Source organism: Procambarus clarkii, chromosome 38 (assembly GCF_040958095.1).
Source record: "Procambarus clarkii isolate CNS0578487 chromosome 38, FALCON_Pclarkii_2.0, whole genome shotgun sequence".
NCBI classification, from domain to species: domain Eukaryota; kingdom Metazoa; phylum Arthropoda; class Malacostraca; order Decapoda; family Cambaridae; genus Procambarus; species Procambarus clarkii.
This window is the reverse complement of record NC_091187.1, coordinates 31,865,358-31,893,191: the sequence shown is the minus strand read 5'-3', so window position 1 is coordinate 31,893,191 and position 27,834 is coordinate 31,865,358. Positions and strand designations below refer to the sequence as shown.

At 49.0% G+C, this 27,834-nt stretch overlaps 2 protein-coding genes and 1 pseudogene across 2 annotated transcripts in view; 2 read left to right on the top strand and 1 right to left on the bottom strand.

Annotated features, from left to right (window-relative positions):
• LOC123772032 (BUB3-interacting and GLEBS motif-containing protein ZNF207-like) overlaps window positions 1-27,834 on the top strand; it is a 310,957-nt gene that overhangs the window by 26,757 nt on the left and 256,366 nt on the right. The window lies entirely within an intron of this gene.
• On the bottom strand, window positions 15,841-18,030 carry LOC138372317 (uncharacterized; annotated as a pseudogene).
• On the top strand, window positions 18,210-19,562 carry LOC138372316 (uncharacterized). Its single transcript, XM_069337600.1, has one exon. The coding sequence runs from the start codon at window positions 18,210-18,212 to the stop codon at window positions 19,560-19,562; it is 1,353 nt and encodes a 450-aa protein (XP_069193701.1).

Genomic DNA, 27,834 nt, shown 5'->3' with positions numbered 1-27,834 from the left:
AAGATCAGCATAAAAATTAATTGTGTGGAAAACACTATTACCTGATATTAATACAATTTTCAGTTGGGCAGCCGAAAATAACATGATGTTTAACAGTGATAGATTCAAGGTATTTCGGTAAGGTAAAAAGTGAAGCTCTTTAAACAGAATACAGGCTACAAAACAACCAAATCTCCAAGAATGAAAGCAAACATGTAAATGATGTAGAAATAATGATGTGTGACGACCTAACGTTTAGGGAACACAACCTAGCAAATAGGGTCAACTAAAGTATAAAATAGGATTGATTACGGGAACCTTGAACTCTAGGGATCGCATCGCAATGGTTGTACTTTTCATGTCACTTGTGCAACGCCGTCTTGATTGAAAAATCATTACTAGCGTTTGAAACAAAACACTGCAGATGACAATTTTTGCGCTCACGCACTCTCCATAGTTCTGTTCATAGATAGGTCTGTCTGTCAACAGTGTTGGCAACGCTGTTGTTTTCCCTGATCACATCTGTATTTGCCGCCCACTCCTGAAGAGTGGGCGGAACCATCAAGTTGAAACTTGGTGCAGATTTTTAACTCTTGTTTGACTCTCGTAGAGCCCGGATGGCTCTTGTCTCTTCTTACCCTTTGCATCCTGTGGTGGCGGCGGTAATCCAATTCTGTCTGTTTGATTTGGCTGGGTTACTAGCCATATTGGAATTATCTCCAATGAACTTCCCGACATCTTTGCAAAGTAGGCCAATTGTTCTCCCAACATTTCCCGGAGAGTGATTCTTTATTCAGATTTGTATCCAGTCATTCGTTCTGCAATCCAGGACCATTGGCCGGGTCGTTGGGCTGTCAAACAGGTTTACTCTGAAAATGACATTTACCCATGGCCTTCCTCCTTCCACCTTAATAGATAATGGGAAACGGCTCTGGCTAGGTTGCATAATGGCCACAATTTATTTTATTGTAGCATAAAATTACATAAAATTACACGTATATAATATAAAAGCATAAGCATCCAAGTGCCAAAGTAACCAAAACTAAACAAAGAAAACTGTGAACTACCTGCTTTGTACACCTGTATACCAGTGTACACCTGTGTACACCTGTATACCTTTGTAAAACTTTGTACACCTTCAAATACAGTGCATAAACTAAAGAAAACCCACATTACCCTGACAGGGCGTGCCAATTAGAACACATGACCAAAACAAACAATATAAACAAGACGGAGAAAAAAGAACGGAAACGTGATAAACCAAGGTAAAACAAAAAGGGCACCGAAGCACCACAAAAAAAAGAGACAAAAGCACCTGGCAAAGCAGAAAAACACTACACCCGTCGACAAGCCCATTAATCCACATATCTTTCTGTTAACTTGCTAAGGATACTTGTCACAATACTCTAAAGTGCTCACTCCTCCTTGGGAGCGCATCCAGCAAGCGTGTGACAGGTTCGATGCATGAATACCGGAACATTCGGCAACACCGAAGGCTGCTGCAGGGAGGAGAGCATCACAGAAGACTGCAGTGCAGAACTCCACTGCAAAGAAGGACAGTGTACAGAAGACTGTTGTATGGAGGGCGGAAGCACAGAAGAATGGAGTGCAGGAAGCAGCACACAATGCCAAAGCACAGGAGGCAGAAGCGCATCCAAAGCATAGGGGGCAGCACTGGGACCTGCAGCAACGAGTGCCGAGGAACAGGGGGCCACCTGCCAAGAATCCTTTTTCAAACCCATTACCAACTCCCGGCCAGCATCCACCACCGCAACCAGGGCGACAAATTTCCATCAGGGGGATCCAGCAACCAGAGAAACAGACACCGAAGTAGAAGCATAACATGGACCCCTCCCCCATCACTTTCCGTCGCCACCACGGGGACACCCGCCCCATGGACAGCCACCATCAGGACCTCCACAGAACCTGCCACAGCGACACAAGCTGCATCAGCTGCATGCATCCCACCAGCATCAACCGCACCACCCTCATCCGTATCCTCAGAAGACAAGGAACACTCAAATTCTCCCACATCTGCTCAAGATGCACAGTCAGGGAGGGGACGAACCAAGAGCCTGCCGAGTATGTTTGAAATTGGCCACAAGTCATTGGAATCCTCTGTGATCATAACAGGCTACTCAGGAGCACCTTGAGGAGGCAGCACACGGCCACGAAACACTTCAGCCGTAGCAACCCTCTGAGGCACAGGACCATTCACTACCACAGGCGCCACCGCGAGAACCGGCACCACATCAAATTCATCAGCATCAGGCAGCACACCAGCTCCCACGGCCACCATAAAGGCATCCAGAGGAGGGAAAGGCACTAGAAGGTTCAGCTTGGATGTGACCTCCATCTCCACGCCACCCACAGTGCCAACTGGTGGGGTGGGGGGGGGATGGGGGGTTGAGCCGCAAACACCATGGGCACCTCCGGCCCATCTGCAGGACGTGACAACATTTCCGTCATCACAGAGTCCCTCAGGCCTTCCAACGGCAAAAAGTCCTCACAGTAGTTGTTCACCTAGTCCACACTGCCAGCTAAACAACTTTCAGCCCAGTGCCCCGATTAGCTAGACCAGAAGCACATATGAGGCTGGCCAGTGTAGAAAATCTTCACGGAGAAACCCACGAGATACACACAACACGGGATACCAGTCCTCAGGTGCATGGCCAATATTTGCGTCCAACTTGGGACGTCCTTCCACCTACCAGAGGAGACTACGTTAATCCGAACATTTCACTCTCAATACCGGAAGAAGTAATACCGCAAGAGGACTTCAGGGAACTCAAACGGAGCCCCGATAATGGTGACGTACGTGATCATGCCACTCTCGTCCTAAACAGTGACTGAAGCACCATGCTCGGGCAGCTGGAAGGAGCACCCGACGAAATCCCTGAAGATAGTCTAGGAGCCGAATTTCACCACTGCCCGGCGTCCTGAGAGAATCTGCACCCCACTCACTACCCCAACATCCACCCGCTGTAGGTCAAGTAAGTAATTATCAAAAGAAGGCAACAAACCGGGAAGGCTATGTAGCACCATCAATTGTGCGGAATAATCAGAAGGTGCTAAATATCACCAAGGATGCCAATACGTGAACAGAAATGCATAAAGCGAACGCTATCAAAAGAATTCTATCGAGGGAAAGAATTCAGAGGATAGAAATGTTTGTCTGAACATTTCACACTCCAATACCAGGTGAAGTAATGCCGCAAGAGGGCCTCAGGAGGTAAGTAATTATCAAAAGGAGGCACCAAATAGGGAAGGCTATGTAGCCCCCATCAAGTGTGCGGCACATCAGAGGGCACTTAATATCACTAAGAATGCCATTACGAGAACAGAAGCGCATAAGGCGAACGATATCAAAAGTATCCGATTCACCAAGATTTCTATCTAGGGACAAGCAACCGCGAGGGACGGTCGGAAAGCAAGACACACGCTCGTCCTGGAAGTCAGGACATTCAACAAGGATATGCACGACCATAAGAGGGACACTGTTATTTGGACAGTAAGGAGGTGGGCAGCACTCCATTAAGTGACTGTGCGTTAAGCGTGTATAGCCAATACACAACCTCGCCAGAGCTGTTTCCCATCAGCGGTTATGGTGGTAGGAGGACACACTACTCTTAAGAGTACGCAGTTTGTTACCAGTAACAGAAGACCAACAATCTTGCCAACGAGTAAGGATGGAGGAATGAATAAGTGGGTAAAAGTCGGAATAAGGAATACCTCTACGGGAGATGGGACAAGAATGCACAGCTTCCCTAGCGGCAGCATCCGCACACTCATTTCAAGTAACACCAATATGGCTGGAAACCCATCCAAACTCAACTGACTTAAATTTACTGGATATAAGAGTCATTGCTGAATCTTTACGGCCACTGGATGGACTGGATTAAAGGACTCCAGGGACCAGATTCACGAAAGCACTTACGCAAGAACTTACGAACCTGTACATCTTTTCTCAATCTTTGGCAGCTTTGTTTACAATTATTAAACAGTTAATGAGCTCCGAAGCACCAGGAGGCTGTTTATAACAAAAACAACAGTTGATTGGGAAGTTTTCATGCTTGTAAACTGTTTAATAAATGTAACTAAAGCCGCCAAAGATTGAGGAAAGATGTACACGTTCGTAAGTGCTTGCGTAAGTGCTTTCGTGAATCTGGCCCCAGAGCCATGAGGGCGTCTGCAGACTTAGACCCATCGGTGAAGATGGAAACTGAGCGGGAATGTGAAGAAGTGTTCAAGGAAAAGGCGTTTCAGAACTGTAGGAGGGATAAAAGCTTTGGTGCTATGGGTCAAAGATTTGCAATATTGATTAAGTGGGACCCGCCACGGGGGGCAAGAACGGAACAACACGAGGAGAAATATTAGTAATACTAACTGAAAGAACGTTGCAGGTGAGATAACCGGACAGAAAGAGGGAGGTGGTGAGAGGGAACGAACTACAGGAGGGCTAAAAGTCAAAGCACGACACAGGCGAGAGTGAGGGTGTTGTAAGGAATGTGCAAGGTAGCCAAGACAGTAGCGATCTCGGCGGTCCTGGATAGATAGGAAGCCAGTGTCAACGTACAAGCCGAGGGTAGGAGTCCAGCGAAAGGCAACAGAGCTGAAGCGCAACCCAGTTTAGTGCAAAGGATCAAGACGGGGAAGATTAAGAGAAGCAGAGGAGTAAGCAGGGCAACCATAATCGAGTTTAGACAGTATGAGAGAAGAATGCAAAGAGGAGCGTGTGCCTATCCACTCCCCAAGAAGTATATGACAGATCCTTAAGTAGGTTCAGTACCTTACAGCATTCAACATTGAGGTAAGAGGTATGAGGCGACCAAGATAAACTAGTGTGAAGGATTAACTCCAAAAGCTTCGCAGAATCTTTGTACACAAGGGGATGACCATAAAGCGACAAAGAAGGTCGAAGGACGACATGCTTTCGAGTAAACGTCATAGCACAAGTCTTAGTGGCAGAGAACTTTAAGCCATGATTGGTTACCCAGTATGACATGGTATCAATCTCAAGTTGAAGCCGTGTTAAAGGAGAGGTGATTCACCTCGACAACAAAGAGTAAGATGGTCGACATAAATAGCGGAGAAGATGCCAAAAGGAAGGAAGGAAAGAAGACCATTGAGGGCAACCAGAAAAAGTAGCGCTGAGAACACTACCATGGGGTACACCTTCGTATTGCCGAAAAGACGCAGAGAGTGTGGCACTAAGCCTAACTCAAAAGGTACGACGAGTGAGGAAGCTTTGGAGAAAAAGAGCGAGATTACCACGAAGGCCAAAAGAACGAAGTTGGGACAGAATAAGGTATCTCCAGGTTGTGTCATAAGCCTTTTTCCAGGTCTAAAAGGACAGCAACAAATGAGGTCTTCGCAGCAAAAGCAGTACGAATATAGACCTCCAAGTTCACCAGAAAGTCAGACGTGCTACTGTACCTACGAAAACCAAATAGAGAAGGAGTGAGGTGGTGATGGTGTTCCAAAAACTACATTAGACGAACATTTACCATACGCTCAAAGAGTATGCAGACAACTCGTGTGGGCAATAGGGCTTAAGTCCTTAGGGGGATGTCCAGAGAGACCCCGGTTTCTAAATAGGAAGTACAACAGCATCGAGCCAGTCCTCAGGGACTGACGACGAAAAATAAAGTAAGTAATTATCAAAAGAAGGTACCAAACCGGGAAGGCTATGTAGCACCATCAAATGGTCGGAATAATAAGTGGGCACTAAATATCACCAAGGATGCCAATACAAGCACAGAAGCGTATACGGCGAACGATATCAAAAGTATCCGATTCACCAAGAATTCTATGAGAGGGCAAGCGACCGCGAGGGGCGGTCGGAAAGCAAGACATGCTGGTCCTGGAAGTCAGGACATTCAACAAGGATATGCACGACGGTAAGAGGGACAACGCAATTTGGACAATAAGAAGCTCGGCGGCGGTCCATTGAGTGACCATGTGTTAAGCGTGTATGGCCAAGACACAACCGTGCTAGAGCCGTTTTCCACTGCCGGTTACGGTGGCAGGAGGGCCACGGGGACACTGTTACGAACCCGGATCCAGCATCCGAGCACGGAGTAGTAACGACTACGCCATCTGTGGGTTAGCTCCCGAAACCCCCGCCAAACGAACGACGACACCGGATGAGGACGGCGAATATCGGCCACAAGGGCCAGTTTCCAGTCCTGTGCAGCTCACAACACAGCCGCTCCTGACCTCTGGTGAGGTGGTGCTCCGACGACAGCGCCATCTATGGACTGGATACGTCAAGCGTTTGCATCTGAGCCCGTAAGTGAGATGTATTAGTGTCCCGGTTATTGATGACGTGTCTGCTTACAGAGTCGACCTGGGACCACTGTGTTGACGATTGAGTCAGTCTACCCGAGGCAGCCAGTCTCCATACAGTGAAGTTTGCTGCAGCTGTTGTGACGTCGTCCCCCCGGAAGAACACTGTGGTGTGTTAAGCCTGCCAGTGGAGTGGCAGTGAAAGGATTTACCCGGGACCGACTGTTGGAGACGATCATCCACTGGGGTATTGAGGACAGGAGGGTGATTTGTGATATCACACGAGACTCCTGTCTAGGGCGTACCCCTTTTATCGTTCGTGGAGTGGCCGTAACAACCTTGGTGGCTCAGTACCTGCCAGCAGACCTGCTGGACGTGTGGTTGACGGCCTCCACGACGGTGCCCCCAGTGGACCTGTGTTTTGGCTGACCTGTGGCCAGGGTAGGCTCGGCATTCTCAGAAGACACGTCTTGAGGCCACGAAGAAAGCACCGCGGACTCAGCACCTAGCTTCTTGATCAAGAGTCTTCAGCAGAAGACTAGATTGTGCACGATCCCCATGTAAAGTGTTAATACCCCTCCCCCTTGTGTACTCTTTTATTCTATATATTTAATAGGTGATGGTAATAATTATAATATTAAGTTCTTAACTTTCTTTCCCTACTCCCTTTTAAGTTACTTGCGTCGCGGATCTCATCCCTTGATAGCCACTACTGGCTTGGGAACGGATACATATATCTTCCTCTAACAACATCAGAGTGAGAACCCCGTTGCGTCCCGAGAGGGCCGTAACATACACACAACGCTTAAAGATTACGCAGTTTGTTACCAACAACCCTGCCAATGGGCAAGGATGGAGGTATGAATAACCGGATAAAAGTCGTAAACAAGGAAGGGAAACAGGACGAGCGGATAGCCTCTCTAGCGGCAGCATCCGCATGCTCGTTTAAATAAACACCAATTTGGCTGGGAACCCAGCAAAACTCTACCCATTTAAATTTACTGGAGATAAGAAACAGCCAGTGTTGAATCTCGGTGACTACCGGATGGAAAGGATTAAAAGACCCGAGAGTCATGAGGACACTAAGAGAGTCAATTACAATCACAAAGGAGTGACAACGAGAAAGCAGGAGACGGAGAGCATGGCGAATAGCATAAAGTTCTACTGTGAAGATGCTAGTCTCCGAAGGGAGGCGACACACATAAGTGAGATCAGGAAAAACAACGGAGTAGCCCACACCGTCCACAGACTTACACCCATCGGTGAAGATGGAAACGGAGCGGGAGTGTGAAGAAAAGTGCTCAAGGAAAAGGCGTTTAAGAACCGTAGGAGTAAAAGCTTTAGTAATGCGGGTCAAGGATGTACAAAACTTCGGAAGAGGGACCCTCCACAGGGGCAAGGAAGGAACAATACGAGGAGAAACATTAGAAAGACGAATGGAAAGAGTCCTATAAGCGAGATAGCCGGACAGAAAGAGGGAGGTTGTGAAGAGGAACAGGAACTATTGGATGGGTAAAAGTCAAAGCACGACAGAGGCGAGTGGTAGGATGTTGCAAGGACTGTGCCATATAGCAAAGTAAGTAAGTAATTATCAAAAGAAAGCACCAAACCGGGAAGGCCATGCAGCACCATCAAATGTTCGGGATAATCAGCGGGCACTAAATATCACCAAGGATGCCAATACGAGAACAGAAACGCATAAGGCAAACGATATCAAAAGAATCCGAGTCACCAAAAACACTATCGAGAGACAAGCGACTACAGGGGACGGTCGGAAAACAAGATACACGGTCGTCCGGGAAGTCAGGACATTCAACAAGGATATGCACGACCGTAAGAGGGACAATGCAATAGGACAATAAGGAGCAGGGCGGCGCTCCATCAAGTGACCATGAGTTAAGCGAGTATTTCAAATACGCAACCTCGCCAATGCCATTTCCCATCGCCGGTTTCGGTGATAGGAGGACGGCCACGAGGACACACAACTTTTAAGAGAACGTAGTTTGTTACCAGTAACAGACGACCAACAAGCCTGCCAACGGGTTAGGATGGAGGAATGGATAACTGGGTAAAAGTCGGAATAAGGAATACCTTTACGAGAGATGGGACAAGAGCGGACAGTTTCCCTGGCGGCAGCATCCGCACGTTCATTTAAAGAGACACCAATATGGCTGGGAATTCAAGAAAACTCAACCGACTTAAATTTACTGTGAACAAGAAACAACCAATGCTGTATCTCGACAACCACTGGATAAACTGGATTAAAGGACCCGAGAGCCATGAGGGCACTACGAGAGTCAACAACAACAACAACTACAAAGGAAGATTGACAACGAGAGTGCAGGAGACGAAGAGCATAGTGAATAGAATAAAGCTCCGCTGTGAAGATGCTTGTCTCCGGAGGTAAGCGACACATATAAGTGTGATCAGGAAAAACTACAGAGTAGCCAACACCGTCCGCAGACTTAGACCCATCGGTAAAGTTGGAAACTGAGTGCGAGTGAGAAGAAAAGTGCTCAAGGAAAATGCGTTTTAGAACCGGAGGAGGTGTAAAAGCTTTAGTAATTTGGATCAAGGATGTACAAAACTGCGGAAGGGGGACCCTCCATGTGGGCAAAGAAGGAACAACACGAGGAGAAATATTAGAAATATGAACGGATAGAGAATCCTGTAAGCGCGATAACCAGACAGAAAGAGGGAGGGGGTGAAGATGAACAGGAACCGCAGCAGGGGTAAAAGTTAAAGCACGACAGAGGCGAGAGGAAGGATGTGGCAACGTCCGCGCAAGATAGCGAAGACAGTAGCGATCACGGCGGTACTGGAGAGATAGGAAGCCAGTGTCAACATACAAGCTGAGGACTGAAGTCGAACGAAAGGTACCAGAACTGAGAGGCAACCCTGTATGATGCAAAGCAACAGGACGGCGAAGAGTAGAAGGAGAAGCAGACGAGTAAGCAGGTCAACCATAGTCGAGCTTAGACAGGACGAGAGAGGAATGTAAAGCAAGGAGTGCGCGCCTATCCACTCCCAAGAAGTATGGGACAAAACCCGAAGGAAGGTATGGGCCTTAGAGCACTCAACACGGAGGTAAGAGATATGGGAAGGCGAAGACAAACGAGTGACAAAGAATAACCCCCAAAAGCTTTGCTGAATCTTTGTACTCAAGGGGATAACCATAAAGTGACAAAGCGTGACGAAGAATAACCCGTTTCCGAGTAAAGGTCATGGCACAAGTCTTAGTAGTAGAGAACTTAAAGCCATGATCGGTGGCCCAAGACGACACGGCATCAATCGCAAGTTGAAGCCAGTGTTGAAGGAGAGGCGAATCATCACCCTGACAGCAAAGGGTAAGATCATCGACATAGAGAGCGGAGAAGACGCGTGAAGGAAGAGAGTTAAGAAGACCATTGAGGGCAACTAGAAAAAAGAGTAGTGCTCAGAACACTACCCTGGGGCACACCTTCGTATTGCTGAAAAGAGGGAGAGAGCGGGGTACCAAACCTCACCCAAAAGGAACGACGAGAGAGGAAACTGCGGAGAAAGAGAGGGAGATGACCACGAAAGCCAAAAGAATGAAGCTGCGATATAATATGATAGCGCCAAGTGGTGTCATAAGCCTTTTCCAGGTCAAGAAGGACGGCAGCAACGGAGGTCATCGCAGCAAAAGCAGTACGAATATAGACCTCCAAGTTCACTAGGACATCTGTTGTGCTGCGGCATTTGCGGAAACCAAATTGAGAAGGGGAGAGGAGGTGATGGTGTTCCAGGAACACACATCAGATGAACGTTAACCATACGATCAAAGCATTTGCAGACATAACTTGTTAGGGCAATAGGGCGAAAGTCCTTGGGGGTTGTTCCCAGAGACCCCGGTTTGTGAACAGGGAGGACAACGGCATCGAGCCAGTCCTCAGGGACTGACGACGACTCCCAGATCCGATTAACCGACTCAGTAAATACCGAGACGTGCACGGAGGGAGATGGCGAAGCATCTCATAATGAACGCCATCGGAGCCCCGCTGTAGAACCGCAGAGGGCCAGGGCAGAACGAAGTTTTGAGAGAGAGAAGGGATCGTTATAGGGAAGTCGAAGACGAGTGCAGAAATCTAAAGGACGAGATTCAAGGACAGGTTTACGAAGAAGGAAAGATTGGGGAAGATGAAGCCCAGAGCTAACAGAAGAAAAGTGGGAACCCAGTTCGGTAGCGACCTGCAACGGGTCCGCTACAAGAGTACCACGGAGGTGAAGGACCGGTGAAACATCAGGAACAAACTTGCCCGCTATCTTGCGGATACGCTTCCAGATCTGTGGCAGAGGAGTTTCGGACGGAATTGGTGAGACATAAGATGCCCAACATTTACGTTTAGCTGTACGGATGGCCCTACGGGCCACTGCACTTGCCCTCCGAAAGAAAAGAAAAGAATCGGCAGTCTACCGACAGCGGTGTTTCTTCCAGGCTGCACGCTTACAGCGGACAGCCCGAGCACAGTCTGCATTCCAACAGGGAATGCACTTCTGTGGACCCCGAGAGAAAGAACGAGGAATAGAGCGGAGGGCAGCTTCGAAGACAAGGTCATGAAAAAGGAGGAGAGAACGAGGGAGAGGTAGAAGGGAGAGGTCAGAGAGAGCAGCACTGAGGGTAAAAAGGTTCCAGTCCGATTTAGCAAACTGCCACCTAGGGAAGGAGAGGGGAGGGTGAAAAAAGAAAAAGGTAACAAGGATGGGGAAATGGTCACTGCCATGGAGGTCATCTGCCACGTGAAATCCAAGTAAAGAGAAGACGAGCAAAGAAAAAGATCAAGACAGGAAAGGGTACGAGTCCAAGAGGCCAAATGCGTGGGCTCACCAGAATTCAGAAGAAACAGGGAAGAAGAGACGATAAACAGTTCAAGAAGGTAACCTCGGGTTTTCGTTAGAACATATCAAAGGGAATGACAATTAAAATCATCCAGCAGGAGCACAGGCTCCGGCAAGGAGTCCAGTAGGTGTTTCAGATCAGGAAGAGAAAGCGGGACACTCGGGGGGAGATAACCGGAACAAACGGTGTACCATTTCCCCACAAAGATAAAAGCAGCAGAACAATGGAGAGGCGGATGAAAAATTAAGGGGACTAAGGGAACATCAGAGCGAATCAAGACAGAAGAAGAGTTAGGAGCCCTAGCAACAGCTTGGGGGGGGGGGGGGAAGAGAAAGGAATAGCCATGAAAGTGACCAGGACGAGCACCAACCATCGGGTCCTGGAGACAGACACAAAGGGGCGAAAACCGCGAAATCAGAAGTTGGAGTTCAAGGAAATTGGCGTAATAGCCTCGAACGTTCCATTGAACAATAGACATCGACGAAAAGAGAAAGGACAACAACAAAGAACAAGGAAGAAACAAAGGCGAAAGAGCAACATAGCATATTAAAGAAGATCACGGTCGGGATCAGGGTCAGCAAAGTCAGGGTTAGGGGGCATGGGTAAACTGAGCAAAGACAGAGGGAAGGAAGCGGGAGAACAGACCAGAGGCGGACGGGCGGGGTCCGGAGGAGGAGGAAGAGACAACCGAGAGGAGCAGTCAAGGACAGGAGCATTAAGAGGGGGAATAGAAAGGGGAGAGCACACCTCAGCAAGGGCAGCAACCGAGAGGGAAGCGGGAGCCAAAGAAACCTCCATAGCAGGAACAGGGGGCACAACCACTGAAATGGGAGGGGAAGGAGCGATAGAGGCAGAAGTAGGGGCCGAGGAAGAAAGCAAAGCCTTGTTACCCTCTGGGGAGGAGGAATGAGAGAAGCCAGGCTTACGCTTCAGACGTAAATAGACCAGTGTCCCAGCAACCATGTACTGGGCAACGGATTCCAGCGTCTCATCAGGGGGAAGCTGAACAAGAGCACACACGACGGCCGTTTGGAGAGCGATAGACATCAGCCTGCACCGACAGGCGGCGGGGAGAGTCAATAGATGGAGGGGAAGGATGGGAAGGAGGATCGGAGGGAGACGAGGAAGAACACACAGGAGACATGACAGACCGGGTAGAAAGAAGGGGAACCCCAGACAGGACCAGGAGGGGGACCCTTCAGGACAGAACTCAAAGGAAGAGAGGAGGGGGCAGTGGGCGGATCAGGGTCCAAGGCTCAGAAACTGTTGAGTCTGAGGTAACTGAGGTGAGGTCTGGGATGGGAAGGACTAGGAGAGCAAGAGTGCAACACGCGAGCGTAAGAGACGTTAGCATAAGGTGGGAGCCGGCGAACCTGGCGCCTCGCCTCAGGAAAAGATAAACACTCCTGGTGCTTCAAGTTGAGGACAGCTGCCTTAAGCTTGTAATGGATACACGCTCAATTGAGGCAATGAGCCCGAGAAGAGCACTCTAACTTAGAGTGATCTTGGCCCCCCCCCTTCCCACACACAAAGGACAGAGAGAGAGAGAGAGTCCCAGAGCAGCTGAGGGCACCATGCCCAAACCTCCAGCACTTGTTACAGAGTCTAGGAGAAGGAATATACTCCTGGACAGAGCACCTGGCACCAGCAAGAATGACAGAGGGTGGAAGGGTCCTACCATCAAAAGTAATCTTCACAACCCGAAGAGGTTGACAGCAACGACCACGAGGGGTACGAGTAAACGTGTCTACCCGGACGACAGAATGGCCCTGGGCCTCAAGGATATGCCGATTATCATATGGCAGTCCCGCAGATTCCGAACACCGGTCACAACGTGGGGTGGGAGGAGAATAGTGGCAACACTGGCATTCAACTGAGCGTTCCTCGAGACCTGAACAGGGGTTTCGCAAAGGCAGGATAAAGCAGCCAAGCGTGAAGCCACATCCTGAGAAGGAGCAGCAACGACACGAGTACCGAGACTGGTGGTGTTGAAGGTAACAGAGGCATCTATGGAATCAACAAGATGTCAATGGAGGGAGAAATCGTCGGGAAGGGTAGAATCAAGAGGGAGGAGAACAAAGTATTTGGCCCACGAAGCGGGACCAAACAAGGCTTGATATGCATGAGAATGGGAAGGAATCTAGCGAGTGCGGCCGTGTCGAGGACGGCCTTGAGAACCCCCAGAGAGAAGAGAGGAAGAGAGGAAGGTGTTAAAAGGCACAGTAGACATAACAAGAGACCGAGCCGTGCCAGGGGACGAGGTAGTCACCACTGTGGGTCGAGCCCCAAGCCCCTTCACAGAAGAGGGGAGCCGAGAGAAGTAGTCAAAGAGGCCAAAGGAGGAGCAAGGTCGATTCCCAATGCAGTGGAGGCTAAAGAGCTCAGTCTTCCAATACAGACCGACTCAGGGGCTTGGTCGCCCACCCCATGAGCCTGACAAGGTAAATGAACAGAATTAGACAGGTACGAAAATAAAAATATTCATTCACGAATGTGCCCCCATACCTACCATGGAGCCACAATTAGAGGCAGGACACCCAACAAAGCCATCGCCGATCATGCCGTGGTCCCCTAGGAGTGCGTCTTGAGTATACGCCCCACAAATGCCACCTTAAGAACCGTCAGTCCGTAGAAATCAGGTTCAGTGACGAAAGAAGAATTGACAATAAAAGGTTCCTTTTGCTCTCAACGTTGGGTACTACAGTTCTTCGGGTGCAGGAGTATGCCTCCAAGCACCCGGGCGTCAAAATAGAATTAGACCAAAAGAATAACCAAAACAAGCAAAAGGTCGGTAGGAAACGAGAAACAGATAAGAGAAGAGGGAGGGGAGGAAAGGAAACATAAGGAAAAGGAAAAGCGATCCAGCACAATTAGTGAAGACAGCAGCAGCACCACAAGGCCATAAAGTGACAGGACTGTCCACGGAGCATCACACTCCAGCAGCCGTCCACCAAGCCCCCTCACGGCGCCATCGGGCGTATGGGGAGGGGGACGAGGAGAGGAAGAGCGCATTATCTGAACATAAAACATTAGTTTAAAGCAAGAGACTGCGAACTTTGCGCCTCGGGAAAAGAAACGTTCACGGTGCTTTAAATTAAGAACGGCTGCCTCAAGCTTGTAATGTATACACATGCACAGGAGAAGGCTGGGTGGTCCTCACCGAAATTGAGGCAGCAAGCCTCAGAGCCTTGGGAGAAGTGCACTCCAACTTAGTGACGTTCGCCCCCATAAGAGAAAAAGAAAGGGACAGAGAAAGAACATTAGCATCAGAGGACACCATGCCCATACCTCCAGCACTTCATACAGAGCCGAGGAGAGGGAATGTACTGGACGAAGCACCTGGCATCAGCAAGAATGATGGGGAGGAACGGTCCTACCATCAAAGGAAATCTTTACAACCCGAAGGGGCTGACGACGACGACCACGAGGGGAACGAGTAAACGTGTCCACCTGGAGGACAGAATGGCCCTGGGCTTCGAGAACATGCCGAATATCTTTGTTGCAGGCCTGTAGATTCCTAACACCGGTTGCAACACGGGGGTGGGAGGAGAACAGTGCCAACACTGGCATTCAACCGAGCGTTCTTGGAGACCCAAACATGGTTCTCGCCAAGGCAGGATAAGGCGACCAAGCGGGTGGCTGCATCCCGAGAAGGACCAGCAACGACACGTTTACCGAGACAGGTGGGGTTGAAAGTAACGGGCATTTACAGAATCGACACGGTGCCTATAGATTGAGAAATCGTCAGGTGGGGAGGAATCTAGAGGGAGATCAAAGTATTTGGCCCATGAAACGGGGCCAAACAAGGCTTGATTCGCATCAGTACGAGACGGGATCTTGAGAGTTCGGTCTTTGCGTGGACGGCGTTGATAACTACCAGAGAGAAGGAGGGGGAGAGGGGGGGGGGTGTTAAAAGGCGTAGTAGTCACAATGAGAAACCGAGCCGTGCCAGGGGACGATGTGGTCATAGCTCTGGGGGTGTGGCTCGACCCAACCAGTTTGGATGGAGGTAGTCAATGGAGGAGCAAAGTCTGGGCCCAATGTAGTCGAGGCTACAGAGTCTTCGAATACAGTCCGACTCGGGTGCTTGGTCGCCCACTCCATATGCTTGAGAAGTCATTAGAGTCATTCAGCAATATTGAAACTAGAGGTAATATTTTCTTTCACGAATGTGACCCCCCCCCCCCACCCGACCCCACACACCTACCTCAATTAGAGGATAGGACACCCGACATGTTGCTGGTCTTGCCAGGGCCCTCAGGGGCGAGTCTTGCGCATACGCCCCACAAACACCAGCTTAAGAACCATCATTCCATCGAGTTCAGTGACGAAAGGAGGATTGACAATAAAATGGTCCCCTCGCTCGAGACTTTCAGTACTACGGGTTTGAGTATTTATGCCCAGGTGTTTGGGGGAGGCAAACAAAAGAAGTCCAAAAGAATAATCAAGACTGGCAAAAGGTCAGCATGAAATGACAAATGGAAAGGAGAAGAGAGGGGGGAAGGGAGGGGGGGGGGGGAGAAGAGAGGTTAAGAAAAAAAAACTAAGCAAAGGAAAGGATTTCTGGCAAAATTGGTGAAGACAGCAGCAGACACACAAGGCCTGTGAAGGACAGGACTGACCCATGGAGCATCACTGTAGCAGCCACCTACCAAGCCCTCACGACGACAACGAGTCAGAAAGTGATGGGATTCAGAGAAAGAAAACAGACAGAGTTTTAGCATTTTTATATTACTACATACAATATATTACACAAATTCATACTCTACAGAAAGTTAATCAATAAGGTTAAAAGTTTATATACATTTCTTAATATTACAATAATGAGAACAATTGATGGGGAACAACTAATGAGGGTTGAAGCGAGGAGCCTCACAAATGACACGCCTCAGATGGAAACAGGAGGAGTCGTGCCAAGTGACACCATCGTTATACTGGTTGTTTAACACCGCCAGACAGTCTTCGTTGCCTTCATCGTTGTCTGGCTGTGGCAGTCCTCGCCTGGGGAAGACAAGTGGTACTCAATGCCATGATCATTACCAGTCAACACCAATGGTGTTGTTTACGGTCAACAAACAAATTCTCACCTGCCGGTGCTAGACCAGTTAGAGTAGGGAGAGGAAGTGCCAGATAACCACGATCAAGACCACGAGTTACGCTTGTTGCCGCTCGTCCAAATGTCGCTGATGTAGTCTGAAACATACCATTTTATTACGTCCAAGTTTGTCACTCAAGGCCAAGTTAAACACCAAGACCAGCTTGTCAACTTACGTGCAATCAGGAACCTGGAAATTAACTCTTGCTTCCTGTTACTTTCAATACTGACGGCCTGGAAGCCGTTGCCAAGGCCAGAGCAGTAATAGGTTGCTTGCTCCCAGGTGTAGAGTCTACCAGAGTCGTGACACCATGAGAAGTGATACGCTCTGCCGTCCTCTACCTCGTCAACCTGACAAGTTAGGATAGGCATTAGGTGAAGGCTCATTTTGATTACCAATTAACTTTAAAAACTGCCATATGGAAGGAAAATATCTCATCTTACCAGGGGTTTAGCAGCATGGTTGCAAAGACAAGAAATTGGAGGGAAGGTAAAGGGAGGCAATAGTGGAGATACTTGTTGAGGCCGAGGAATGAAGACCCGAGGCTGGCTTGGTAGTTGTGGCTGAACAAACACAGGTTGTTGGGCTGGTAGTTGTGGGAAGAGTTGGAGGGGTTGAGGAGCTTGGGTGGGGCCGGCTCCAGATACCAAGAGGTTCCAGTCGAGGTAACAAATGGCCTGTCAACAGTGACTCCCAAGATGGCGGGAGCAGCGTCGTTCCTAATGAAGTACTGGGCCCAGGATGGCATCACTGCTGCCACCATCACCAGAAAAATTATAGCAGTCATCTGTAATGAGTAGTATATATTAAAAAATATGAATGCAAGTCACTGCAATTTACGGTGTGAAGTGGAAGTTTAGTGGGACCGAGAAGTTTAATATTGACAACTATCTAAGTTGCAAATAATAAAAAAATTGTCTAATATGGAAGTCAGACTAATTTTGTAAGAGAAGCAATGTATATGCTACTGTCAAGTCTTAAAATATTTAACTCTTCTAAAATATACCTATTAAGTTTAGTTTGACAATTAAAAATGTATTGCTAGACAACCTATCCAATGTTTAAAGTAATTACTTTCACCGTTTACGTTAACAGTTAAAGAGAGTCGGCAATTCCAGCAAGAACGTCATTGATTAGTTTAGCACTATTGCCAGTACAATAATCAATGTTACACACCTGGTCTCCGGTCTGGGAAACTACAAGAGCATGTTTAAGGCAGACTAAACACCTCCAGTGAGGTACTAATCCCACCGGCACGACCACCAGAAAATTTATGTTTAAAAACTTAATGCAAGTTATTCCGAAGCCTCTTATTTAGAGGCGCTGTCTCATGTTAAGCCTTGGCTACCATAGGAGAGGCCTGGTTCTCTATTTGGATACCTGCTTGCCCTGACAAGTTATTGTCCATGAGGATTAGTGTCCTATTGGTTCAACACTATTTGCATGAACTTTCTTTGGAGGGCAAACCAGCCGATCTTTCCTAACATACCACTTCCCAAGAATCTAAGGTGTTCGCCTAGCTCTGGGCGGAGGTGGACGTGTCGCCTGTGAGCTGGTTTGCTGGTCCGTGGTAGTTTGTGTGTGTGAGCGGACCTTTAGGGCCGTGGCGGCTGGAGGGATGGCGGCCCCCCTCCCCCTGTGAAGCAGCGGGATACCATTGGCCTAGAATTTACTGGCCCGGCGTCTTACCCGGCAGTTGAGGTGGTGATGATTGACATGTTGCGGGTGGATGTGGCATCTGTGTGCGGCGTTCAACTTGTATCCGAGCGTCGAGCTGTTGTGAAATTCTGCTCTACGGCTGTGTATCATCACTTTGTGGAACGCTATGACGGGAGGACATTTACTCTGCCTGAGGGTGGTGGTTCGGTGATAGTGTCGGACAGGTGCAGCGAGACTACCTATGTAGTAGTGCATGGTGCTCCCTTTGAGTTCCCTGTTCTCTTCTCCAGCGTCATTTTACCCGGTATGGGCGGGTCTTGAGTGTCCGAATGAATGCAGTCTCCTCCGGGCGGTGGATGGGTATCCCGAATGGGACCCGCACTGTGGCGCTGCACTTGAAGGACTCCATCCCTTCATCTCTCCAGCTTCTGGGCTTCATGGTACGCGTGTTTTATGGGGATCAGCCCCGGACGTGTTTCCGGTGCGGACTCTCGGGCCATCAGGCTGCGGGATGTGATGCGAGCCGGGTCGGACTTGTGTACATCTTCAGGGAGGAGGACTTTCCCCCGTTGGCAGTCCTGGACCTGTCGGAAGTTGCTGCTGTGGAACGTGTTACTTCCCAGTCCTCTGGTGCCCCGTTGCCGGTCTCTGATGCCAGCCTCGATGTGGCTGTGGGTGTCGGAGTGGAAGGAAGTGCATCCCCGGCTCCTGCAACTCAGCCTCCCCTGCCTGCCTCGTCTCCTGTCGAGTCTCCAGTTGTGTCTCCTGTGGTGTGTGGTCTCGTAACTCCGGACGTCGAAGCTGCGCCTCGGCCTGTACTGTCTCTGGCGGCTGTGTCTTCGACCCGTGTCGACGTGCACACTGTGATGTCTCCTGCGGTGTGTGGTCCTGTTCCCCGGGTTGTTGAGGCTGCAATGTTGAGTGATCGTGCGCTGCAGGGAGTTGCACGATCATCCAACGGTTCTGCTACGGTGCTTCCTAGCGGAGGTGATAGTTCCGACGATCTGCGACCTGTGTCCAAGCGTTCGCGACACGTTTTGAGTCTGTCTCCGCCTAGTAATGCGGCTTGGGCCGACGTTGGGGAATTTGAGGACTCCGAGAGTTCGTCTTCTGGGGATGGTGATGTGTGCGACGCTGTTAAAGTGCCTGCGGCTCCTGTGGGTCGTGTTGCAGCAGTGATGGGTCCTGTGGTGGGATTGTCGCCTGGCCCTGGTCTGGCGTATTCTCCGGCTGCCTCCGCGTCACCGGTTGCTGGTTCCCCGGGTTGGGAGGTTGTGGCACCGGCCGAGGTTGCGAGAGAGGGTAGGGGCTTGGTGCCGGTTCTTACAAGTGCTTCTGTTCCGGCGGCCTCCGTGCCTCTGGCGTCCATGTGTGTGCCTTCCACGCCTTTGCCCTCTGCTCAGTCGTCCTTTGTTACTCCGTCCCCTGTGGTGTCCGCCCCTGCACCATCGCCCTCTGTGATTGCGTCCCCTGCGACTCCGTCTGCTATGTTGCCGGCCTGTGTCCGGCCGACTCCTGTGCTGCAGTCCCGTGTGGTTCCACCGTCTGTATTAAAGCCCTCTGTGCGGCCTCTTCCCGTGCCTTCCGCCTCCGTGGTGGAGGGCGCCGAGCTGGATGTTCCTGACTTCATGCATCGACCGCGAGGGTCACGTAGTCACGTTAACGCGCCTATGGAGTTGTGAGCACAGTGGGATGCCTACAGGAAGAAGTACCCACGTCATTTCTATCCGGATAAATATGAAGATGATTGACTGTGTGTGTGGTTCTTGCTTTGTGTTGCTTTAGGTCTTTCGTTGTTTTGTTGAGCTATGTGATACGGGTTCCTTTTTTTTCCTGTTTTCTTACCTAGCTGGGTTATAATGCTCTAGTGTTTTTTTCTTTTTTGCCTGTATATCATTGTTACCTATGTGTAAGATTCCATTTTTGTTTATGCTTATTTAAGATTTGTTCTATTATCTGTGTCCTATTTACTGTGTTCTACGTTCCAATGTTGGTTTGTGTTATAACGATTCTTTATTTCTTATTTTTTATTTTGATATTTTACTATGTAATGCAAATGTGTTCTGTTTCCTTTGATCTATGAACTGTGGTGTGTATTGCTTTGTTGTATTCCCTTGTTATTTTCATGCATTTTATTTACTATGTTGTATTTCTAGTGTTATATTACCATGATCTGTTATTGTGTTCTGGATTCTGTGGTGTGTTGTCTGCTGTTGTGTGGTGTTGCGCATGGTGCGTGTGTTTTGTGTTTGTGTTAGTTTGTGTTATTGTGTATGTGTATTCCTTGTTTATATTTTACGATATGAGTGGAAGACTTGTGCTCCCAAGACAGACACTCACAATATATTTAGCACTAATGTAAAAATAAGTAATTATCAATAGAAGGCACCAAACCGGGAAGGCTATGTAGCACCATCAAATGTGCGGGATAATCAGAGGGCGCTAAATATCACCAAGGATGCCAATACGAGAACAAAAATGCATAAGGTGAACGATATCAAAAGTATCCGAGTCGCCAAACATTCTATCGAGGGAAAAGCGACCGCGGGAGACGGTCCGAAAACAACATACAATCTCGTCCTAGAAGTCAGGATATTCAACAAGGATATGTATGACCGTAAGAGGACAATGCAATTTGGACAATAAGGAGCAGGGCGGCACTCCATTAAGTGACCGTGAGTTAAACGGGTATGGCCAATACGTAATCTAGCCAGAGCCGTTTCCCACCACCGGTTAAGGTGGCAGGAGGAAGGCCACTGGGACACACGACTCTTAAGAGGACGCAGTTTGTTACGAATAACAGAAGACCAACAACTCTGTCATCGGGCAAGGATGCAGGCATGAATAACTGGGTAAAAGTCGGAATAAGGAACACCTTTATGAGAAATTGGACAAGTGCGGATAGCATCCTTAGCAGCAGCATCTGCATACTCATTTAAAGAGACACCAACATGGTTGGGAACCCAGCAAAACGCAACCGACATAAATTTACTGGAGATAAGAAACAGCCAATGGTGAATCTCGATGACCACAGGGTGGACCGGATTAAAGAACCCCAAGGCCATGAGGGCACTACGAGAGTCAACTACTACCACAAAGGAGGATTGCCCCCGTGAAAGCAGGAGACGAAGAGCATAGAGAATAGCATAGAGTTCTGCTGTGAAGATGCTAGCCTCCGGAGGAAGGCAACATATATAAGTGTGGTCAGGAAAAACAACAGAGTAGCCCACACCGTCAGCATACTTTGACCCATCGGTGAAGATGGGAACGGAGTGGGAGTGATAAGAAAAGTGCTTTCTTCCCCCCCCTCTTGCTGGGGGGGGGGGGGAAGAAAGAAATAACCACGAAAGTGACCAGGACGAGCACAAAGCATTGGTTCCTGGAGACAAACACAAAGTGGTGTAAACTGTGTAATTAGAAGTTGGAGTTCATGGAAGTTGGCATAAAATCCACGAATATTCAACTGAAGAATAGACATTATCAAAGAGAAAGGACAGTAACAGAGAACAAGAAAGAAATAAAGGTAAAGAGGAACATAGTTTATTAAAGAATCTCAGGATCAGGGTCTGGATCAGGAGTAGGGTCGGCAAAATCAAGGTTAGGGGGCATGGGTAAACTTAGTAAGGAGAGAGGGAAGGGAGCGAGAGAACAGACCAGAGGCGGACTGACGGGGTCCGGAGGAGACAACTGAGAGGGGGCAGGCAAGGACAGTTGGAGGAGGGGGGGCAGAAATCAGGGAGTGCACCTCAGGAAGGGCAGCAACAGAGAGGGAATCGGGGGCGGAAGAATCCTCCATATCAGAGACAGGGGGTTCGACTACTGAAATGGGAGGGGATGTAGTGACAGAGTCAGAGGGAGGGGGGTGAGGAAGAAAGCGAAACCTTCTTACCCGCCGGAGAGGAAGAAGGAGAGGAGCCAGGCTTACGTTTCTGACTCGAAGAGACAGGCTTTCCAGTAACAACGTACCGGGCGACAGACTCAATGGTCTCAGCAGAAGAGGAACGAGAGCGAACAACACGAAGATTGCTGGGAGGATGATGGATATCAGCCTGGACAGACAGGTGGCGTGGAGGGTCAAGAGACTGGGGGGAGGGTCGGGAAGAAAGAGTGGGGGGAGACGGGGAAGAAGACAAAGAAGATATGGCGGACTGGGTAGGAAGGGGGGAAACCCCAGATGGAGAACTGGGAGGGAGACCATCTGGGACAGGAGGCAAAGGAATAGGGGAGGAGGTGGTGGGGGTGTTTGGGTTTAAGGTCTGGACACGGTTGTGAGACTGAGGAATGTGGGAAGGATGAAGAGAGGTAGAATGCAACACGCGACCGTAGGAGACGCCCGCGAAAGGGGTGAGACGAGGAACTTGGCGTCTCACTTCAGGAAAGGACAGACGATAACGGTGCTTCAAGTTGAGGACGGCTTCCTCGAGTTTGTAGTGCGTGAGAAAGTAGGGTGGGCTTCACCGCAATTGAGGCAGCGAGCCTGGGGAGAAGTGCACTCGGTCTTAGAATGACTATCGTCCCCACACAAGGGGCACAGATACACAGTACTGGTGCATTTGAGGACACCGTGCCCGAACTTCCAACACTTATTGCATAGTCTAGGAGAGGGAATGTACTCCTGAACGGAGCACCTGGCACCAGCAAGAATAATAGAGGGTGGAAGGACCCTACTATCAAAGGTGATTTTTACAACTCAAAGGGGCTGACGGCGACGACCACGAGGGGGTTGAGTAAACGTGTCCACCTGGAGGACAAAATGGCCTTGGGCTTCGAGGATATGTTTAATATCCACATGACAATCTTTGAGGTCCCGAACACCAGTTGCAACACGGTGTTGGAGGAGAACAGTGCCAACACTGGCATTTAACCCGAGCGTTCTTGGAGACCCGAACAGGGGTCTCTCCAATGCAGGATAAAGCGGTTAAGCGAGTAGCTGCATCCCGAGAAGGAGCAGCGACAAACACGCGTACCATAACTGGTGGAGTTAAAAGTAACATAGGCATCAACTGAATAAACAAGGTGTTTATGGAGGGAGAAATCGTCAGGAGGAGTAGAATCCAGATGGTGGAGATCAAAGTATTTACCCCACGTAGCGGGACCAAACAAGGCGTTGTAAGTACTATTATGGGAAGGGATCGTGCGAGTGTGGAAGTGGCGGGAACGGCGTTGAGAACCCCCGGAGTTCATGGGGGTAAAAGGCCCAGTAGTCACACTGAGAGACGAGGCCGTGCCAGGGGACGAGGTGGTCACCACTGGGGGCTGGGGAATCGACCCTACCGAAGAGGAGGGAGGGGAGTAGTCAGGTCGTCGGGGCCCAATGCAGCAGGGGCTACAGGGCCTGGTCTTCCTACACACTCCGACTCGGGGGCTTGGTCGCTCACCCCACGAGCCTGAGAAAGTACAAGGGAAACATTATCAGCCATGAAAACGAAGGAAAACTTTCATTCACGAATGTGCCCCCACACACCCACCATGGAGCAACAATTAGAGGCAGGACACCCAACGAGAAGCTATCATTGATCTTGCCGGGGCCCCCCCAAGGGTGCGTCGGGAGTATACGCCCCACAAACGCCACCTTAAGAACCGTGCAACCTTTTCTTGCACTTTCTTTAAGTCAATATTGACTTATTAAATAAGTGCATATGTGACATGCTAATTTATTGTGAATATTTTAGTTTACCTTGAAAAGCTTCATAGAAAACACTGACCTTACTTAACCTTCTTAGTATGTTAAGATAAGCATCTTATTGCTCCGTAATTACAATTATTACTTAACCTATTAATATGTGTACTGTCGGAAAATCCGACACCATTTATAAATATCAATGTAATTGCAGATAGTATTGCTGCGTTCTATACACAAGTTAACCCATAGAAAATGTAGCTTGTAGTGGAATGTTCCGTCTATAGAAAACGGGATATCATTGCCACATACTATTATAAATTCACCACCTATTATGGTGGGAATTATTCTTAAATACATTAGTTTTGGACTTTTACCATCATAAAACCATCTTATTTAAAGTAACTTAATTATCAGAATCAAAATAAAGTAAATGTGACCCTTCTATTAGTTACTGATATCTGGACAAAGTAGGCCAGTAGCGTCAGTGAGGAAGGAGAGGTCAGCCATTGTTGTTAGACCAGAGTCGTGGAGTAAACAGCTCCTATAAATTCTCTTGGAGAAGTGTTATGGGAACCAAAGGTCTTTCATCATCAACACGCTGTCATCAATCACAAGGGAAGTGTTTTTCCGAAACCCGTTTATCTAATCATTTTTGGCCATTAATGTTAGGTAGATATTGGGCGAACCGGTGAAAGCATAAATGATCAACTCAAAAAAGGTAATTAAGCTTTGGTCTTTATGATTCATTATACAGTGTTTTCTCTCATATAGCTGTCATATATTAGAATTCTGGCTTTACAGCTAGCGCCCTTTGACAGGTCAAGAAGTAATTATCAAAAGAAGTCACCAAACCGGGAAGGCTATGTAGCACCATCAAATGCGCAAAATAATCAGAGGGCGCTAAATATCACCAAGGATGCCAATACGAGAAAAAATCGCATAATGCGAACGATATCAAAAGTATCCGAGTCACCAAGAATTCTATTGAGGGACAGGTGACTGGAGGAGCGGTCGGAAAGCAAGACACACGCTCGTCCTGGAAGTCAGGACATTCAAGAAGGACATGCACGACCGTAAGAGGGACACTGCAACTAGGACAATAAGGAGCAGGGCGGCGCTCCATCAAGTGACCATGGGTTAAGCGAGTATGGCCAATACGCAATCTCGCCAGAGCTGTTTCCTACCGCCGGTTACGGTGGAAGGAGGACGGCCAAGAGGTAACACAACATTTAAGAGTACGTAGCTTGTTACCAGTAAGAGACAACCAAGAAGCCTGCCAACGGGTAAGGACTAAGGAATGGATAACCGGGTAAAAGTCGGAATACGGAATGCCTTTACGAGAGATGGGACAAGAGCGGACAGCTTCCTTGGCGGCAGCATCCGCACGCTCATTTAAAGACACACCAATATGGCTGGGAACCCAACAAAACTCAACCGACTTAAACTTACTGTGAACAAGAAACAGCCAATGCTGGATCTCGACAACAACTGGATGAACCGGATTAAAGGACCCGAGAGCCATGAGGGCACTATGAGAGTCAACAACAACTACAAAGGAGGACTGACAACGAGAAAGCAGGAGACGAAGAGCATAGAGAATAGCATAGAGTTCCGCTGTAAAGATGCTAGTCTCCGGAGGTAAGCGACACATATAAGTGCGATCAGGAAAAACAACAGAGTAGCCAACACCGTCCGCCGACTTAGACCCATCGGCGAAGACAGAAACGGAGCGGGAGTGAGAAGAAAAGTGCTCAAGGAAAAGGCGTTTTAGTACCATAGGAGGGGTAAAACCTTTAGTGATACGGGTCAAAGAAGTACAAAACCGCGGAAGAGGGACTCTCCACGGGGGCAAAGAAGGAACAACACGAGGAGAAACATTAGAAATACGAACGGAAAGAGAATCCTGGAGGCGAGATAACCGGACAGAAAGAGGGAGGTGGTGAAGAGGAACAGGAACCGCAGGAGGGGTAAAAGTTAAAGCACGACAGAGGCGAGAGGAAGGATGTTGTAAATACCGCGCAAGATAGCGAAGACAGTAGCGATCACGGCGGTCCTGGAGAGACAGGAAGCCAGTGTCAACATACAAGCTAAGGACGGGAGTCGAACGAAAGGCACCAGAACTGAGGCGCAACCCAGTATGGTGCAAAGCATCATGACGGCGAGGAGTAGAAGGAGAAGCAGACGAGTAAGCAGGGCAACCATAATCGAGCTTAGACAGGACAAGAGAGGAATGTAAAGCAAGGAGAGTGCGCCTATCTGCTCCCCAAGAAGTATGGGACAAGACCCGAAGGAGGGTAAGGGCCTTAGAGCACTCAACACGGAGAGATGATATGGGGAGACCAAGACAAACGAGTGTCAAGGAATAACCCCAAAAGCTTTGCAGAATCTTTGTATTCAAGGGGATGACCATAAAGTGACAAAGAGGGACGAAGAACAACTCGTTTCCGCGTAAAAGTCATGGCACAAGTCTTAGAAGTAGAGAACTTGAAGCCATGATCGGTGGCCCAAGACGACACGGCATCAATTGCAAGTTGAAGCCGGCGCTGAAGGAGAGGCGAATCATCACCCTGACAGCAAAGGGTAAGATCATCGACATAGAGAGCGGAGAAGACACCAGAAGGAAGAGAGGAAAGAAGACCATTGAGGGCAACCAGAAAAAAGAGTAGTGCTCAGAACACTACCCTGGGGCACACCTTCGTATTGCTGAAAAGAGGCAGAGAGCGCGGTACCAAGGCGCACCCGAAAGGAACGATGGGAGAGGAAGCTGCGGAGAAAGATTGGGAGATGACGACGAAGGCCAAAACAATGAAGTTGAGATAGAATATGATATCGCCAAGTGGTGTCGTAAGCCTTTTCCAGGTCAAAAAGGACGGCAACAACGGAGGTCTTCGCAGCAAAAGCAGTACGAATATAGACCTCCAAGTTCACCAGGACATCTGTCGTGCTGCGGCACTTGCGGAAACCAAATTGAGAAGGGGAGAGGAGGTGATGGTGTTCCAGGAACCACATCAGACGAACGTTAACCATACGTTCAAAGAGTTTGCAGACACAACTTGTGAGAGCAATAGGGCGAAAGTCCTTTGGGGAAGTACCCAGAGACCCCGGTTTGCGAACAGGGAGGACAACGGCATCGAGCCAGTCCTCAGGGACTGACGACGACTCCCAGATCCGATTATACAGACTCAGTAAATACTGAGACGTGCACGGAGGGAGATGGCGAAGCATCTCATAATGAATACCATCGGAGCCCGCCGCCGTAGAACCGCAGAGGGCCAGGGCAGAACGAAGTTCAGAGAGAGAGAAGGGATCATTATAGGGAAGTTGAAGACGAGTGAAGAAATCTAAAGGACGAGACTCAAGGACAGGTTTACGAAGAAGAAAAGATTGGGGAAGATGAAGACCAGAGCTAACATTAGAAAAATGGGAACCTAGTACGGAAGTGACCTGCAACAGGTCTGCCACAAGAGTATCATGGAGGTGAAGGACCGGTGAAATATCGGGAACGAATTTACCCGCTATCTTGCGGATACGCTTCCAGATCTGGGCCAGAGGAGTTTCGGACGTAATTGTTGAAACATAAGATGCCCAACATTCACGTTTAGCCGTACGGGCCACCGCACTTGCTTTCCGAAAGAAAAGAAAAGAATCGGTCGTCTGCCTACGGCGGTGCCTTTTCCAGGCTGCACGCTTACAGCGGACAGCCCGAGCACAGTCCGCATTCCACCAGGGAACGCACTTCCGTGGACCCCTAGAGGAAGAGCGAGGGATAGAGCGGAGGGCAGCGTTGAAGACAGTGTCATGAAAAAGGGGGAGTGCGCGAGAGAGAGGCAGAAGGGAGAGGTCAGAGAGAGTAGCACTGAGGGTAAATAGGGTCCAGTCCGACTTAGCAAACTGCCACCTAGGGAAAGAGAGGGAAGGGCGAAAAGAGAAAAAGGAAACAAGGATGGGGAAACGATCACTTCCATGGAGGTCATCAAGAACCTGCCACGTGAAATCTAAGTAAAGAGAAGAAGAGCAGAGAGAAAGATCAAGACAAGAAAGGGTGCGAGTCCGAGAGTCCAAATGAGTGGGCTCACCAGAATTCAGAAGAGACATGGGAGAAGAGAGCAGAAACGGCTCAAGAAGGCGACCCGGGTATTTATCAGAACGTCTCCCCAAAGAGAATGTCGACAATTGAAGTCACCCAGCAGGAGCACATTCTGTGGCAAGAGTCTAGGAGGTGTTTCAAATCAGTAAGAGAAAGCGGGACACTCGGGGGGAGATAAATGGAACAAACTGTGTACCATTTCCCCACAAAGATACGAGCAGCAGAACAATGGAGAGGCGAAGGA